At 43.2% G+C, this 16138-nt stretch overlaps 1 protein-coding gene across 5 annotated transcripts in view; it reads left to right on the forward strand.

Annotated features, from left to right (window-relative positions):
- Positions 1-16138, forward strand: part of ift122 (intraflagellar transport 122 homolog (Chlamydomonas)) — a 35564-nt gene that overhangs the window by 5133 nt on the left and 14293 nt on the right. For all 5 annotated transcript variants that reach the window (XM_055932056.1, XM_055932053.1, XM_055932055.1 and 2 more), the window contains 10 exons: positions 46-248; positions 2982-3119; positions 3270-3434; positions 3626-3823; positions 3936-4076; positions 4304-4357; positions 7900-8061; positions 9369-9535; positions 10011-10182; positions 13213-13315. In XM_055932056.1, the coding sequence (XP_055788031.1) occupies positions 46-248; positions 2982-3119; positions 3270-3434; positions 3626-3823; positions 3936-4076; positions 4304-4357; positions 7900-8061; positions 9369-9535; positions 10011-10182; positions 13213-13315 (1503 nt within the window). The remainder of the gene's footprint in view (positions 1-45; positions 249-2981; positions 3120-3269; positions 3435-3625; positions 3824-3935; positions 4077-4303; positions 4358-7899; positions 8062-9368; positions 9536-10010; positions 10183-13212; positions 13316-16138) is intronic.

Raw genomic sequence — 16138 nt, forward strand, 5'->3', positions numbered from 1 at the left:
CTGTTCTAACTATGCCTCCTACTTTTGTGCTTTCTTCATGCCCAGTGAGGATCAAGTGCAGAGAGCTTGTGAAGAAGATAGCTATCTACAGGAACCGCCTGGCCATCCAGCTGCCTGAGAAGATCCTCATCTACGAGCTGTACTCTGACGACTCCTCGGACATGCACTACCGCATCAAGGAGAAGATCTGCAGAAAGTTTGAGTGCAACCTGCTCGTGGTCTGCTCCCAGCACATCATCCTGTGTCAGGTGAGACTTATACCCAATCCCAAAATCATACCCTATCACCTACTTCCCACCGACACACATCTACACTATAGTGGTAGTTGTGTCATATTATTTGCTCACATTAATGTCTGTATTTAGACTAAATACTTTGATTAAAAACTGTTGTCCCGGGATTTGCTTTTGGCTTGAGGCTTTTCTCAAACACTCCGTTATAAGCATCTCCCTAAAGTGCCATACCAACACAAACTATTTGGCCTGACTCAATAACACTGGCCTGCAGAGACATCGTCTCATGTAAATTATACTAATGCATCGGTGACAGATTGCGAAAGACCCTGCCGAGAGACATTAGCATGCTGTTATCATAATTGAAACCCAGTGAATTAGCGGTTAGCGCTGCGTCGCTACTCCAAAACACCCTAGAGAGAGGCCAGAGATGGATGGTTAGAGCCAGTGGTCATCCAGATGTTTCTTCCTATCCTTCTTATAGGCTCCAGCTGTATCTGTGCTCCTTTAGGGCAGGGGTGGCAACAGGCGGCCCGTGGGCAAAAACCAGCCCCCAAGTGTTTTTTTTATTGGGACCCCCAAAGTTTTTGGTAAAAAAATAAATATCAAATCTCTTTTTTCTTCTTTTTGGTGGGGGATTTTATTTTTGTTGTTAAAAAAGACTGTACAATTACCATGGAAATCTGTTCCCAAGTATTTCCACGAATAAAAAAAGAGACATTATGTGATCATGTCTCAATGTAATCCAATACAACCTCTGTATGGGCTTAGTTGTGGTCAATTTCCAGTGTACAAATTATTATAATTATTTCCCGGCCCCCGACCATCCGCTCTGATAAAAATCGTCCCGCGGCTGAATCTAGTTGCCTATGCCAGCTTAAGGGCATAGGCTTCCTATTTCGCAACACTGCATCCTTCTCTCATGCTGCCAAACATACCCTTGTAAAACTGACTATCCTATTGATCCTTGACTTTGGCGATGTCATTTACAAAATAGCCTCCAACACTCTACTCAGCAAATTCAATGCAGTCTATCACAGTGTCATCCGTTTTGTCACCAAAGCCCCATATACTCCCCACCACTGTGACCTGTACGCTCTCGTTGGCTGGCCCTCACTTCATATTTGTCGCCAAACCCACTGGCTCCAGGTCATCTATACGTCTTTGCTAGGTTAAGCTCCACCTTATCTCAGCTCACTGGTCACCATAGCAGCACCCACCTGTAGCACGGGCTCCAGCAGGTATATTTCACTGGTCATCCCCAAAGCCAATTCCTCCTTTGGCCGCCTTTCCTTCTAGTTCTCTGCTGTCAATGACTGAATGAATTGCAAAAATCACTGGAGCTGGAGACTCATATCTCCCTCACTAACTTTAAGCATCAGCTGTCAGAGCAGCTTACAGATCATTGCACCTGTACGTAACCCATCTGTAAATAGCCCACCCAACTACCCTTCCCCATATTATTATTATTTATTTTTTTGCTCCTTTGCACACCAGTATCTCTACTTGCGCATTCATCTTCTGCACATCTTTCAGTCCAGTGTTTAACTGCTAAATGTTAATTATTTTGCCAATATGGACTATTTATTGCCTTACCTCCCTAATCTTACTTAATTTGCACACACTATATATATAGACTTTTCTATTGTGTTATAGACTGTACATTTGTTTATTTAATGTGTAACTCTGTGTTGTTTATGTCGCAATACTTTGCTTTATCTTGGCCAGGTCGCAGTTGTATATGAGAACTTGTTCCCAAATGGCCTACCTAGTTAAATAAAGGTGAAATAAAGAAAATAGGGACTCTGTCACTTAGTCTCTTAGTCTCCATCAGACAGCCTAAATGAGACAGGGAGGAGTGAGAGGTTACCACCACAGCACTGTGGAACCTGGCTGGATGTCTCTGGTGGTTTCGTCTCTGGTTTGTGTCTCTGTGGTTTGACAGAGAGGAGGAGGGGGAGCAGTCCGGAGTTAACTCGGTGTATTATTTTCCCCTAAATCTGTGTGTGTGTGACAGAAGCGCTTTAGATCTGTCTCTAATAGCCCTGCTACAGCTTCACCAACTGAGGCTGATGGTTTCTCTGTTAAGACTGTCTAACCTCTGACCGGGCTGTGGTTGTCTGTGTCAAATCAAATCAGACTTTATCTTCACAGAGCATTGGATGAGAATGAAAAATATGGATAGTAAGATTAGAAGGATATATTAAGAGCAAGTGTAAACTATTAAAAGTAGACAAAATGGTGATGAATGAATTACAGTAGTGGCCAGATAATGCATAAAATATACTAAATAGATATGCCTGTGTTTGATGTTCTGGTGTTTTAACATGGTGGTATTTTTACTTTGTCTGGCTACCTAAACTCCTTGCTCCGGCCTAAAGATACGCCACGCCCACGGACGTTAGTTGCTTCTCCGCAATGAGTCTGGATCTGAGTACCTCCCCAATGATTTCTAGAACGCAAAGACATTCTAGACATTCTGATTAGTCCCAGAAACCGATGGGTTGGGCCAGATCCAGAACACATACGGGTAAAGCAGGGTTTTGAAAATTCGTAAATGCCTTTGATACTCTGATTGGTTAGAAATTATCCAATCGCTGATGACTTTGTTTTGTACAACACCCCTCATATTGACATCACCACAAATTACTTCAATGATGGCAGAATGAAGTATCTCAGAATGAAGTACAGTATGTAGTGAGTCGTCAGGCAAATTGTCACTGTCTCCTCACTGACCCTCCCCTTCAGGAGAAGAGGCTGCAGTGTCTGTCCTTCACCAGTATCAAGGAGAAGGAGTGGCTTATGGAGTCTCTGATTCGCTACATCAAAGTGATTGGTGGCCCACCGGGCAGAGAGGGCCTACTGGTGGGGCTGAAGAATGGAGCTGTGAGTATGACTGACAGACAGATATACAGTACACACAAACTCTTAGCTAACTTACTTGTATTTATCCAGGTTAGTCTTATTGAGATGCTATTTCCTGTGCTTCAATTCAATCAAATCTTGTGGCTCAACTGGTATAAATTTTCTCTTCAGATCCTAAAGATCTTTGTTGACAACCCATTTGCCATCACTCTGCTGAAGCAGTCTACGTCTGTGCGTTGTCTGGACATGAGTACATCCCGCAGCAAGCTGGCCGTGGTGGACGAACACAACACCTGCCTGGTTTACGACATCCACACCAAGGAGCTGCTCTTCCAGGTCAGAGGTTAGGGGTCAAGAGTTATTAAGGCCAAGGTCGAGGTGGCTTCATTTTAAAATTAGGGTTCACAGGTTATGTTTGTGGGGGTAAAGTGTAACACCCATCTCCCTTGTTGTCCCACTCCTTCTTTCCTTCGCCTCCGTTTCCTCTGACTTTCCTCTCTCGGTGATCTTCCTTCCCTACTTCCCAGGAGCCCAATGCTAACAGCGTAGCCTGGAACACCCAGTGTGAGGACATGCTGTGTTTCTCAGGCAGCGGCTACCTCAACATCAAGGCCAGTAACTTCCCAGTGCATCAGCAGAAGCTGCAGGGCTTCGTGGTGGGCTACAACGGCTCCAAGATCTTCTGCCTGCACGTGTACTCCATGTCCGCCGTGGAGGTGCCTCAGGTGGGCTGAAAGAATAATACTTGAAGAACTGAGCTTTATTATCCGCTGTTTAGTTGTGTTTCTAATTATATGTTGAATTGACTGGTTTCCCCTTCCTTTCCCTTCTCCCTAGTCGGCTCCCATGTACCAGTATCTGGAGAGGAGGATGTTCAAGGAGGCCTATCAGATCGCCTGCCTGGGTGTGACTGACAGTGACTGGAGGGATCTGGCCACGGAAGCACTGGAGGGGCTCGACTTTGACACCGCTAAGAAGGTCAGACACACACACACACACACACACACACTTTTCAACCAGGAACCACTGCAATGCTAGTGTCCATCACTAGATGGTGCAGCCTGAAGCTATTGGTATGTTGAACCTCTCTCATCCTCGTTTGACTAGTGTGATAGAATAGCTGAAAGATGTGGTCTGAGTGGATTCTCTGGATACTGTAAGAGTTCCACTCATTCTGTTTACCCGTGTGTCTCTCCCTCTCTCAGGCATTCATCAGAGTACGAGACCTGCGCTACCTGGAGCTCATCAACAGCATTGAGGTACAATATGGCACAGACACACTCCCCTCACATGAATAATGGATTAGTCTGAATTGTATAAATCCAAGATCAGAGTTTGTGACTGTAGAAAACAGAACAGACCACATAGCTTTAATCAGGATGGATTTACTGGCTGACCAGAGCTGCCCATGATATCATCAAAGCAGTAGCGGTGCATGGGTAAAAAGCGAAGCCAGAAACAAATGCCATATTACAACATATCTGTTGTGATTATTGCGTGGTTTGCTCTATAACCTGTTAGTTCATATGCTTGCGACCGTGGTATATAGACCTAAGGCCGAGTCAATAAGAAGACAGTGGCAAAATAAATTCAATCACACCTTTATTTCATCACAAAACCAGAGAGCAACCTCTGTCCGGTGAAGTCCACAAAGCATATTGCATGTAACCAATAGTTACATGGCCTACAGCATTGTCAAGAAAGTACCTGTTTCTGACATTTTCGTACTAAACAAACCTTTGATTTAGAACCGTGGATAGTTACTACAAGTCAACATCATCTAATCACCTATGCTTAGTCTAATACAGTGACAATTAAAAGATACCAACAACTATTTATGGTGTGGCTCTCCATTGCTCTGATTTGTGTCTGTGTGCATTCGTGCAAGTTCAAAAACATGAGAAATGTTTCTACTTGCAGAGAAATGCCAATGAATGCCATCCTCCTCTCTTTCATGTTGACGAAACAGTCTATGTACTGTCGTGCAGTACACACTTTTATATAATTTTTATTTACCTGGCTAAAATGCTTGCTGGCTAGCCTAACTTCCTTTCATGGACAATGTTAGCTAGTTAACATTAGCCTTCTACATCTAGTTACGTATTGAACATCCATCCTCTCAGGCCAGGGGCACAATGCAGTTTATGGTTGGATCAGAATCCCCATTATAATCATTGGCCTGTATGGGGAATTAACTAAAACCACATGTCCAAATCCCTGTCTCCATCCATGGCTAATTTAGGAAAGGGCCAATTTTAGCTAGCTAGTCACCGGAGGACAACGACATAACGAGATTCAACAATTCAAGTTGTTTCTATCGATGATGTATTTCTCTGTGATAGGAGTGAAGCCAAATCCAAACTGGCTTCCCTTTTCTTTGGTGTGCCAGGACCATTCACAGTTGAGCTCACTCAGTGATTGGCTATTTTCTACTTTTTTATCAAGGGAGGCCAAATGGTCGCTGGCTTCCCTTGTATTCAATGCAATGTCAATGTCATACTCTTTATGACCAGATAGCTGGCCTACACATACGGAGAAAGAGGAGCGCTGTTTCGCTCGTTTGGATGCTTTCTCTGGAGAGATACAGTATATTCAACCTCTTGTGAATTTAAGGAAAATTATGAAAACACAGAGAGACGAAAAATAATTATAAAAATAAATAAATTCTTAGTACATTTTTTGGCACCCATGAATACACGCCACTGCATCAAGGCGAGACAGAGGAAGGGAATTGTTGGGATTGCATGCGTTGCCTTGATATAAAGGCCCAGTTGAGTCTAAAACTGTAACGGCTGTCCTCCTCCTCTTCGGATGAAGAGGAGGAGTAGGGATTGGACCAAAGCGCAGCGTGATAATTTGACATAATGAAGTTTATTAAAGTAAAGACGAAAACCGAAAACACTTAAACAAACTACAAAATAACAAACGAACGTAGACTGACCTAAAACATGTGAACTTACATATAACGAAGAACGCACAAACAGGTACAGACTACAAACAAACGATACAGTCCCGTGTGGTAACATATACAGACACAGGAGACAACCATCCACAAACAAACAATGTGAACAGCGTACCTTTATATGATTCTCAATCAGAGGAAACGTCAAACACCTGTCCCTGATTGAGAACCATATAAGGCTAATTACCACTAACCTAAACATAGAAACACAAAACATAGAATGCCCACCCCAACTCACGCCCTGATCAACTAAACACTTACAAATAACAGAAAACAGGTCAGGAACGTGACAAAAACGGAATTTCCGGTGTTTTATATATTTCCACACTATGAGTTTGGAATAATACTGTGAAATTGTGAAAAATATGATAATGCTCTTTTAGTGTAAGATCTGTTTGAAAAGACCACCTGTAATTTCAGCCTGTTTTGGTGGGATGGAGTTTAGGCCTGTCTGGTGACATCACAAGCGGTAAATTAGTTAATAGACCAATAAAAAAGAGAGTTCCACACCTCTCGACCAATAACAGCTAGTTTTCAGTTTTCTCCTCCCCACTCAGACCACTCCCAGACAGTCCTAGCAAAATTCTTGCTTGAGAAATTGCTCTTTGCTAAGAAGCTATTTTGATTGAAAACAATCACAGTAAGGTACTTAATTGTCACCTAGCAATGAGTTAATATTGAGTTAAAAAAGGCTGCATTGGGCCTCCCGGGTGGCGCAGTGGCCTAGGGCACTGCTGCGCCACCAGAGTCTCTGGGTTCGCGCCCAGGCTCTGTCGCAGCCGGCCGCGACCGGGAGGTCCATGGGGCGACGCACAATTGGCATAGCGTCGTCCGGGTTAGGGAGGGTTTGGCCGGTAGGTATATCCTTGTCTCATCGCGCTCCAGCGACTCCTGTGGCGGGCCGGGCGCAGTGTGCGCTAACCAAGGGGGCCAGGTACACCGTGTTTCCTCCGACACATTGGTGCGGCTGGCTTCCGGGTTGGAGGCGCGCTGTGTTAAAGAAGCAGTGCGGCTTGGTTGGGTTGTGCTTCGGAGGACGCATGGCTTTCGACCTTCGTCTCTCCCGAGCCCGTACGGGAGTTGTAGCGATGAGACAAGATAGTAATTACTAGCGATTGGATAAAACGAAAATTGGAGAGAAAATGGGATAAAATGTTTAAAAAATAATACAAAAATAAAAAAGGCTGCATTGGACTTTCAATCTTTGATTGTAATGTTCTTTTTGTGTGTTGAGTGTAGACATGGAAACAGTGGATCATTGAATTCCATGAAACAGGCTTTGTGTCTGTGTGTGCATACTGTATGAAATACACTGAGTGTACAAAACATTAAGAACACCTGCTCTTTCCATGACATAGACAGACCAGGTGAATCCAGGGGAAAGCTATGATCCCTTATTGATCTTAAATCCATTTCAGTCAGTAGATTAAGTATTTGTAAGCCTTGAGACAATTGAGACATGGATTGTGTTTGTGTGCCATTCAGAGGGTGAATGGGCAAGACAAAATATTTAAGTGCCTTTGAACGGCGTATGGTAGTAGGTTCCAGGCGCACCGGTTTGTGTTAAGAACTGCAGCGCTGCTTGGTTTTTCATGCTCAACAGTTTCCCGTGTCAAGAATGGTCCACCACCCAAAGGACATCAGCAAACTTGACACAACTGTGGTAAGCATTGGAGTCAACATGGGCCAGCAACTCAATATTAGGAAGGTGTTCTTAATGTTTTGTAAACTCGGTGTACGTGAAACTATGGACTGATAGTGGAGTATCAGACTAGGGTGAAACTGACTTCACTTTGTTAGCTCATGTCTTTCTCTGTGTCCATGCTGATGGATTTGCAGGAGAGGAAGAAGAGAGGTGAGAGCGACACTGAGCTGTTCCTTGCGGATGTCTATGCCTACCAGGGGAAATTCCACGAGGCTGCCAGGCTCTACAAGAGGACTGGCTTGGACTCCAGAGCTCTCAGCATGTACACGGACCTGCGCATGTTTGAGTACGCTAAGGTGAGTACGAGTACTCACACACTCGCATAACCTCAAGTATGGCTAAAGGTGAGTGTTAGACATTGGACATTCACAGACTTTCGATTAATGTTTTTGAAGTGCCTATACTGTACACCCACACACTAATGCACGTTGCACACAGGCTCTACATACAATATGTTCAAACATGTGAGACCTGTGCACACACACGCGCACACACACACGTTCAAACTACGCACACACACACACACACACACACACAGACGTTCAAACTACGGGAGCATGTAGAGGTGATCCCAGCATGTGTTTTCACTCACCGTGTACTTATGCCAAATAGAGGACCTGTACATTGGCAGACCTCCTCCACATCTTTCATCTTCCCATACATCACTAGATGTCTCGCTATATATCACCCCGTCAATACACTCTCGCACACCATTTACATTTTTTAAGGAAATAAATACATATTTTTAAGGATTTTTTTTTGTTGCCATTGGGCATAGAGAAAGATTTGCAGGTTTATTGCTAATATCATAATACTTTACCATGAGGCTCAGAAAAATTATTGTTATTTTAGAAGTAATTTCCTGCTATTCTATACATTTTTCCTTAAGCTGAGTTTTTTTTTGCAGTTTTAAAGCTAATTTCCTGTAATTCTATAAATACATTTCATGGCTTATGATGTCATGAAATAATCTGAGCTTGGTGGCTGTGGGTGTGTATTCTATTCCAATCACTCACTCACTCACTCACTCACTCACTCACTCACTCACTCACTCACTCACTCACACACACACACACACACACACACACACACACACACACACACACACACACACACACACACACACACACACACACACACACACACACACACACACACACACACACACACACACACACACACAGACAGGCTGTAGCGTTACACGTTTCCAAGTGTCAGTTGTTGAATGGGAATTCTTTGTTGAAGGGGTCAATTGAAGTTGAGACAATCTCGTGTTTAGTGTGTTTGTGTGTGGAGTGGTCACTGTGTGTGTGTTCACAGTACTGAAGCAGATGACACAGGCCTAATTCCTTTCCCCTCCCCTGTGTGTGTGTGCGTGTGTGTGTTTGTTTTGTGGCTGCTGTATATTTGTGTGACCATCTGTTCCTCGAGGCCATTTGTTTTAGCGCTGGAGGACACCGGTGGGGTCCTGGTCCTGTTTATGTGACTCCATGTCCCCCCTCTCCAGGCCCTGACCCAGATGGGCCTGTCTGTCTCTCACTCCTTCTCTTTCTCTTTGTCCCTCTATCTCACCCACCTTCCCTCTCTTCCTGTCCCTCTGTAGGAGTTTGTGGGCGCGGCAGACCCTAAAAACACTCGCATGCTGATGTCCAAGCAAGCCGACTGGGCTAAGAACAGCAAGGAGCCGCGGGCCGCTGCTCAGATGTACCTGACTGCAGGAGAACACCTCAAAGCCATCGACATCATAGGAGAACACGGCTGGGTCGACATGTGGGTAACACATACACACACACACACACACATACATACATACATACATACACACACACATACATACATACATACATACATACATACATACATACATACATACATACATACAAACATACCCACACAGCTCTTGGTTCTCCTCTCTTCGTCCCTCCTGTCATGGTGTCATGTGAAAGCGTGGTAGGTGTGTGTGATTGGGTAGCAGGCAGATACATAAGGCTGGTCCTGTGGTCCTATCAGAGCTCCCCAAGGGCTCCCTCTCTGACCCAGTGTCTGCTGCTTGTCAATCACACCCCCACTCTGGCCCAGACCGCCTAGGCTAAGGCAGGCCCAGCATAACAAACACAGGGAAAGATTGGTTGGCCCCGTTAAGCTTTATCAGGCTTGACAGCTTCCCATACTACACACATTAACAAACATTAACACACACCCTCCCACTCCATCTGATCTCATCTCTCCTCAACTCCCCTATCAGGCTGATTGACATAGCCCGTAAGCTGGATAAGGCGGAGCGCGAACCACTGGCTAAGTGTGCGGCCTACTTCCAGAAGCTGAAGCACCATGGTTATGCCTCTGAGACCTACTCCAAGATGGGAGACCTGCAGGCCCTGGTGCATCTGCACGTGGAGGCACGACACTGGGACGAGGTCAGTCAGAATCATTCACATTTCACTTATGGTCCTTACACCTGTTGGACACAGCTACAGTATTGTATCTTATTTGGCTCATCAGAAAGTATACCTCATACACCAAATTAGTGGATTCAGCTATTTCAGCCACACCCGTTACTGACAGGTGTATAAAATCTAGCACACAGTCACCATAGACGAACATTGGCAGTAGAATGGCCCGTACTGAAGAGCTCAGTGACATTCAATGTGGCACTGTCATAGGATGCCAGCCAGTCAGATCGTCAAATTAAACATTTCTGCCCTGCTAGATCTGCCCTGGTCAACTGTAAGTGCTGTTATTGTGAAGTGGAAACGTCTCGGAGCAACAATGGCCACAAAACCTCACAGAACGGGATCGCTGAAGTGCGTAGCGTGGAAAAATTGTCTGTCCTTGGTTGCAACACTCACTACCGAGTGCCAAACTGCCTCTGGAAGCAACTATTCGTCGGGAGCTTCATGAAATGGGTTTCCTTGGCCGAGCAGCCACACACAAGCCTAAGATCACCATGCGCAATCCCAAGCGTCGGCTGGAGTGGTGTAAAGCTTGTTGCCTTTGGACTCTGGAGCAGTGGAAACGCGTTTTCTGGAGTGATGAATCACACTTCACCATCTGGCAGTCCGACGGACTAATCTGGGTTTGGCGGATGATAGGAGAACGCTACCTGTCCGACAGCATAGTGCAAACTGTAAAGTTTGGTGGATGAATTATGGTCTGGGCCTGTTTCTCATGGTTCGGGCCAGGCCCCTTAGTTCCAGTGAAGGGAAATCTTAACACTACAGCATACAATGACATTATAGACGATTCTGTGCTTCCAACAGTTTGGGGAAGGCCCTTTCCTGTTTCACCATGACAATGCCCCCATGCACAATGCGAGGTCCATACAGAAAAGGTTTGTCAAATTCAGTGTGGAAGACCTTGACTGGCCTACACAGAGCCCTGACCTCAATCCCATCGAACACCTTTGTGATTAATTGGAACACCGACTGTGTTCCAATTACTGGAAAGCCTTCCCAGAAGAGTGGAGGCTGTTATAGCCGCAAAAGGGGACCAACTCCATATTAATGTTCAGGATTTTGGAATGACGATTTAGCCATTTAGTGTAGGTCTAACCCAGAACACAAACAATGACACTGCATATTTACTGGACCAATACAAACTGAAACCATGTTCTATAAAACCAGAGCAAAGCCAAGCTAGAGATTTCCTCTAAATCTCTGTATAGGATGACTAGAATGTGAGAAGCACCCAGCGGTCCAAAGCACTAAAGAGCCTTAGCTAAGAACTTTTATCTGTTTTGACTCAACCGCCCCATCAGAGCAGCACATACCACAGACCCAGCTTGCACATTTGGTTCTTTGGAAGTTGTGGGAACGTACATTTTTGGTTTCCCAATAGTTCTGGGAACAAGCCATAAATATTTTAAACATTCTGAGAATGGAAGTGAAAGTTTTGCCTGTTCTGGGAATACACATTTTTAGGTTGCAGGGAGGTTCTGGGAATGTTTTCCTGGTAGGTTTTATTATTGTTCTGAAAACTGAAATTATAGATTATTTGAAGGTAATTAAATAATGTTCTGAGAATGTTCCAATAAGACTTTTAATAACACAGCTATCTTTGGGTTAACTGTTTGGAACTCCAAGAACAGATAGGACACATGGAAATTAATTTAACTAGGCATTAGTCATGTAAACACATTTAATTTTGTACTTTATTTTGCCACGGTATCCGTGCGATTCGATCCTGTGATATTCTGTTCTCTGTCCATGGAATTAGTCCACTGCGCCACCAGGATGGAGCTACTGTAGCATGCCAATGTTTTTTAACTCATACAAAGCTATTAATTTTTGTCTATTCAAAATAGTCCCCATTTCAATTGAAACAAGCATTCATTCAGTTTAGGTGTGGTCAATTAGTGGGTGTGGCCAACACACCTGAACACACTTTTAACAAGATAAAGGATAGAGTTTTGGTGACGCTGAAAATGGAATGTATATAAATAACATTCTTAGAATGTTCTTTGAACGTTAATAATGTTTACCCTTGTTTTTTATGGGTCGTTTTCTTAATGTTCTGAGAACATGACATTAAATACAACCATGAGGAAACCTGCAGAAAATGTTATGCTGAAGTACTGAAATTCCCACAGAAGAACGTAGTTCTTGGAACAATTTGAGAACATTACTTTAAATAGAACAATGAGGAAACCTGTAGGAGACATTACGCTGAAGTACTGAAATTCCCACCTAAGAAACATATGGTTGTCAGAACGTTATGTGCTAGCTGGTTATCCTGCACCATTACCAGAATGTTGTGGGAAGGTTGTGTGCAAAATAACCATAGGACAATCACGCTCTAACCAAGCTCTAAGAAACATATGGTTCTCAGAATGTTATGTGCTAGCTGGGGAGTTATGTAGAAAATACTAAATGTTCTAAGTGTTTAATCGAGTTATGGGTGGAACTGAGAGCAAACGTGTGATTTCCACTGTGAAACAGAGAGAATGCCAAAAAACTAGAACATTAAATCACATTCATGTTGTATGAATCTTGCACAGCGTCTGAGGAGCTTTCTCACCCGTTCATTTGATCCTGAGAGAGAGAAAGAACGAGAAGGTGGAAGGCTTAACGAAAGTCTTGCTATTGGACAATTAGGTTAATCAATCAAGATGACAGGCAGGTATGCCTCTGTAGGCTACTGTCATACTATTCTACTACAGCATGTCACTCAAACAACCATAGCTGCACACTAATTGACCATGACATGAAATCAGTCTAATATGCTAACCTTAACATATCACATTAGTAATGAGCTCTATTAATGTTTTGGCTAGATGTGTGTCTGTTTTAAAGCCTGTGTTAATAATCACTAACAATTTCTAGGCAAATTATCCTGGGCATATTGACTCAAAGACACGCGATACAGTAAACCTAATAAATATATTAAGTGATTTAATCTGGTTATATGTAAGGCATCTGATTGAGCCCTTCTTCCCCTCTCTCCCCCAGGCCTTCTCTCTGGTGGAGAAACATGCTCAGTTTAAAGATGACGTCTATGTGCCCTACGCTCAGTGGCTGGCTGAGAACGACCGCTTTGAGGAGGCACAGACAGGTGAGGATGAAGAAAGAGAAGAGCAAGAATGCTCATCCCAATATGTTATAGGAGCTTGATGTTTGATGTTCCCACATTTTGTGGTAACTTTGCCAAGAACATGTTGGCTGAAACATCTTATCACTAGTTTCTATAAAAATCCCATTTTGTGCACCTAACATTGAGCAGACATATCTCAGATCATTCTGGAATCAGAACTATATCAATGTATCATAGAAAACCACAGAGGGCTGTAAGGGCATTGTCAGTTTGTATAACATAGGGTACATATGGAATCCATATCAAGTTTGGCCTGTGTTGTTATATCCAAGCGTTCTTCACTACTCCCTCTGCAGTGCTGCTCTCTCTATTCACTGTAAAACATGATCCTCAGTTAGAGACAGAGCAAGTCCTGACTGCTTACAGTGTTACACGCCATGCATATTTCCAATCAGCACTATAACAAGCAACTCTTAATGATGATTACCCATGTGAGCAGAAGAACTGTAATCACCACATGGATTTACACTGAGTGTACATAATATTAAGAACACCTGCTCTTTCCATGACAGACTGACCAGGTGAATTCAGGTGAAAACTATGATCCCTTATTGATGTCACCTGTTACATTCACTTCAGTCAGTGTAGATGAAGGGGAGGAGACAGGATAAATACAACTTTTTAACCCTTAAGACAATTGAGACATGGATTGTGTATGTGTGCCGTTCAGAGGGTGAATGGACAAGACAAAAAACGGGGTATGGTATAGAGGTCGACTTATTATGATTTTTAAACGCCGATACCGATTATTGGAGGACCAAAAAAGCCGATACCGATTAATCGGACGATTTAAAAAGAAAATGTATTTATTTGTAATAATGACAATTACAACAATACTGAATTAACACTTATTTTAACTTAATTTAATTACATCAATAAAATCAATTTAGCCTCAAATAAATAATGAAACATGTTCAATTTGGTTTAAATAATGCAAAAACAAAGTGTTGGAGAAGAAAGTAAAAGTGCAATATGTGCCATGTAAGAAAGCTAACGTTTAAGTTCCTTGCTCAGAACATGAGAACATATGAAAGCTGGTGGTTCCTTTTAACATGAGTCTTCAATATTCCCAGGTAAGAAATTTTAGGTTGTAGTTATTATAGGAATTATAGAACTATTTCTCTCTATACAATTTGCATTTCATATACCTTTGACTATTGGATTTTCTTATAGGCACTTTAGTATTGCCAGTGTAACAGTATAGCTTCCATCCCTCTCCTCGCCGCTACCTGGGCTCGAACCAGGAACACATCGACAACAGCCACCCTCGAAGCAGCGTTACCCATGCAGAGCAAGGGGAACAACTACTCCAAGTCTCAGAGCGAGTGACGTTTGAAACGCTATTAGCGCGCACCCCGCTAACTAGCTAGCCATTTCACATCGGTTACACCAGCCTAATCTCGGGAGTTGATAGGCTTGAATTCATAAACAGCAGAGCTGCTGGCAAAACGCACGAAAGTGCTGTTTGAATGAATGCTTACGAGCCTGCTGGTGCCCACCATCGCTCAGTCAGACTGCTCTATCAAATCATAGACTTAATTATAACATAATAACACACAGAAATACGAGCCTTAGGTCATTAATATGGTCGAATCCGGAAACTATCATCTCAAAAACAAAACATTTATTCTTTCAGTGAAATACGGAACCGTTACGTATTTTATCTAACGGGTGGCATCCATCAGTCTAAACATTCCTGTTACATTGCACAACCTTCAATGTAATGTCATAATTACGTAAAATTCTGGCAAATTAGTTCGCAACGAGCCAGGCGGCCCAAACTGTTGCATATACCCTGACTCTGCATGCAATGAACGCAAGAGAAGTAACACTATTTCACCTGGTTAATATTGCCTGCTAACCTGGATTTCTTTTAGCTAAATATGCAGGTTTAAAAATACATACTTCTGTGTATTGATTTTAAGAAAGGCATTGATGTTTATGGTTAGGTACACGTTGGAGCAACGACAGTGCTTTTTTGCGAATACGCACTGCATCGATTATATACAACGCAGGACACGCTAGATAAACTAGTAATATCATCAACCATGTGTAGTAATAACTAGTGATTATGATTGATTGATTGATTGTTTTTTATAAGATAAGTTTAATGCTAGCTAGCAACTTACCTTGGCTTCTTACTGCATTCGCGTAACAGGCGGGCTCCTCGTGAGGCAGGTGGTTAGAGCGTTGGACTAGTTAACTGTAAGGTTGCAAGATTGAATCCCTGAGCTGACAAGGTAAAAATCTGTCGTTCTGCCCTTGAACAAGGCAGTTAACCCACCGTTCCTAGGCCGTCATTGAAAATAAGAATGTGTTCTTAACTGACTTGCCTAGTTAAATAAAGGTGTAAAATAAAAAATAAAAATATCACTAAAATGGGTGTCCAAAATTAGCGATTTCCGTTTTATGAAAACTTGAAATCGGCCCTAATTATTCGGCCATTCCGATTAATCGGTCGACCTCTAGTATGGTAGAAGGTGCCAGGCGCACCGGTTTGAGTGTGTCAAGAACTGCAACACTGCTGGGTTTTTCATGCTCAACAGTTTCCCGTGTGTTTCAAGAATGGTCCACCACCCAAAGGACATCCAGCCAACTTGACACAACTGTGGTAAGCATGGGAGTCAACATGGGCCAGCATCCCTGTGGAACGCTTTCGACACCTTGTAGAGTCCATGCCCCGACGAGGCTTTCCTGAGGGCAAAAGGTGGTGCAACTCAATATTAGGACGGCCTTCCTAATCTTTTGTACACTAAGTGTATAATTATGATCCCTGCATGCTTA

This window comes from Salvelinus fontinalis, chromosome 8, assembly GCF_029448725.1.
Source record: "Salvelinus fontinalis isolate EN_2023a chromosome 8, ASM2944872v1, whole genome shotgun sequence".
NCBI lineage: Eukaryota > Metazoa > Chordata > Actinopteri > Salmoniformes > Salmonidae > Salvelinus > Salvelinus fontinalis.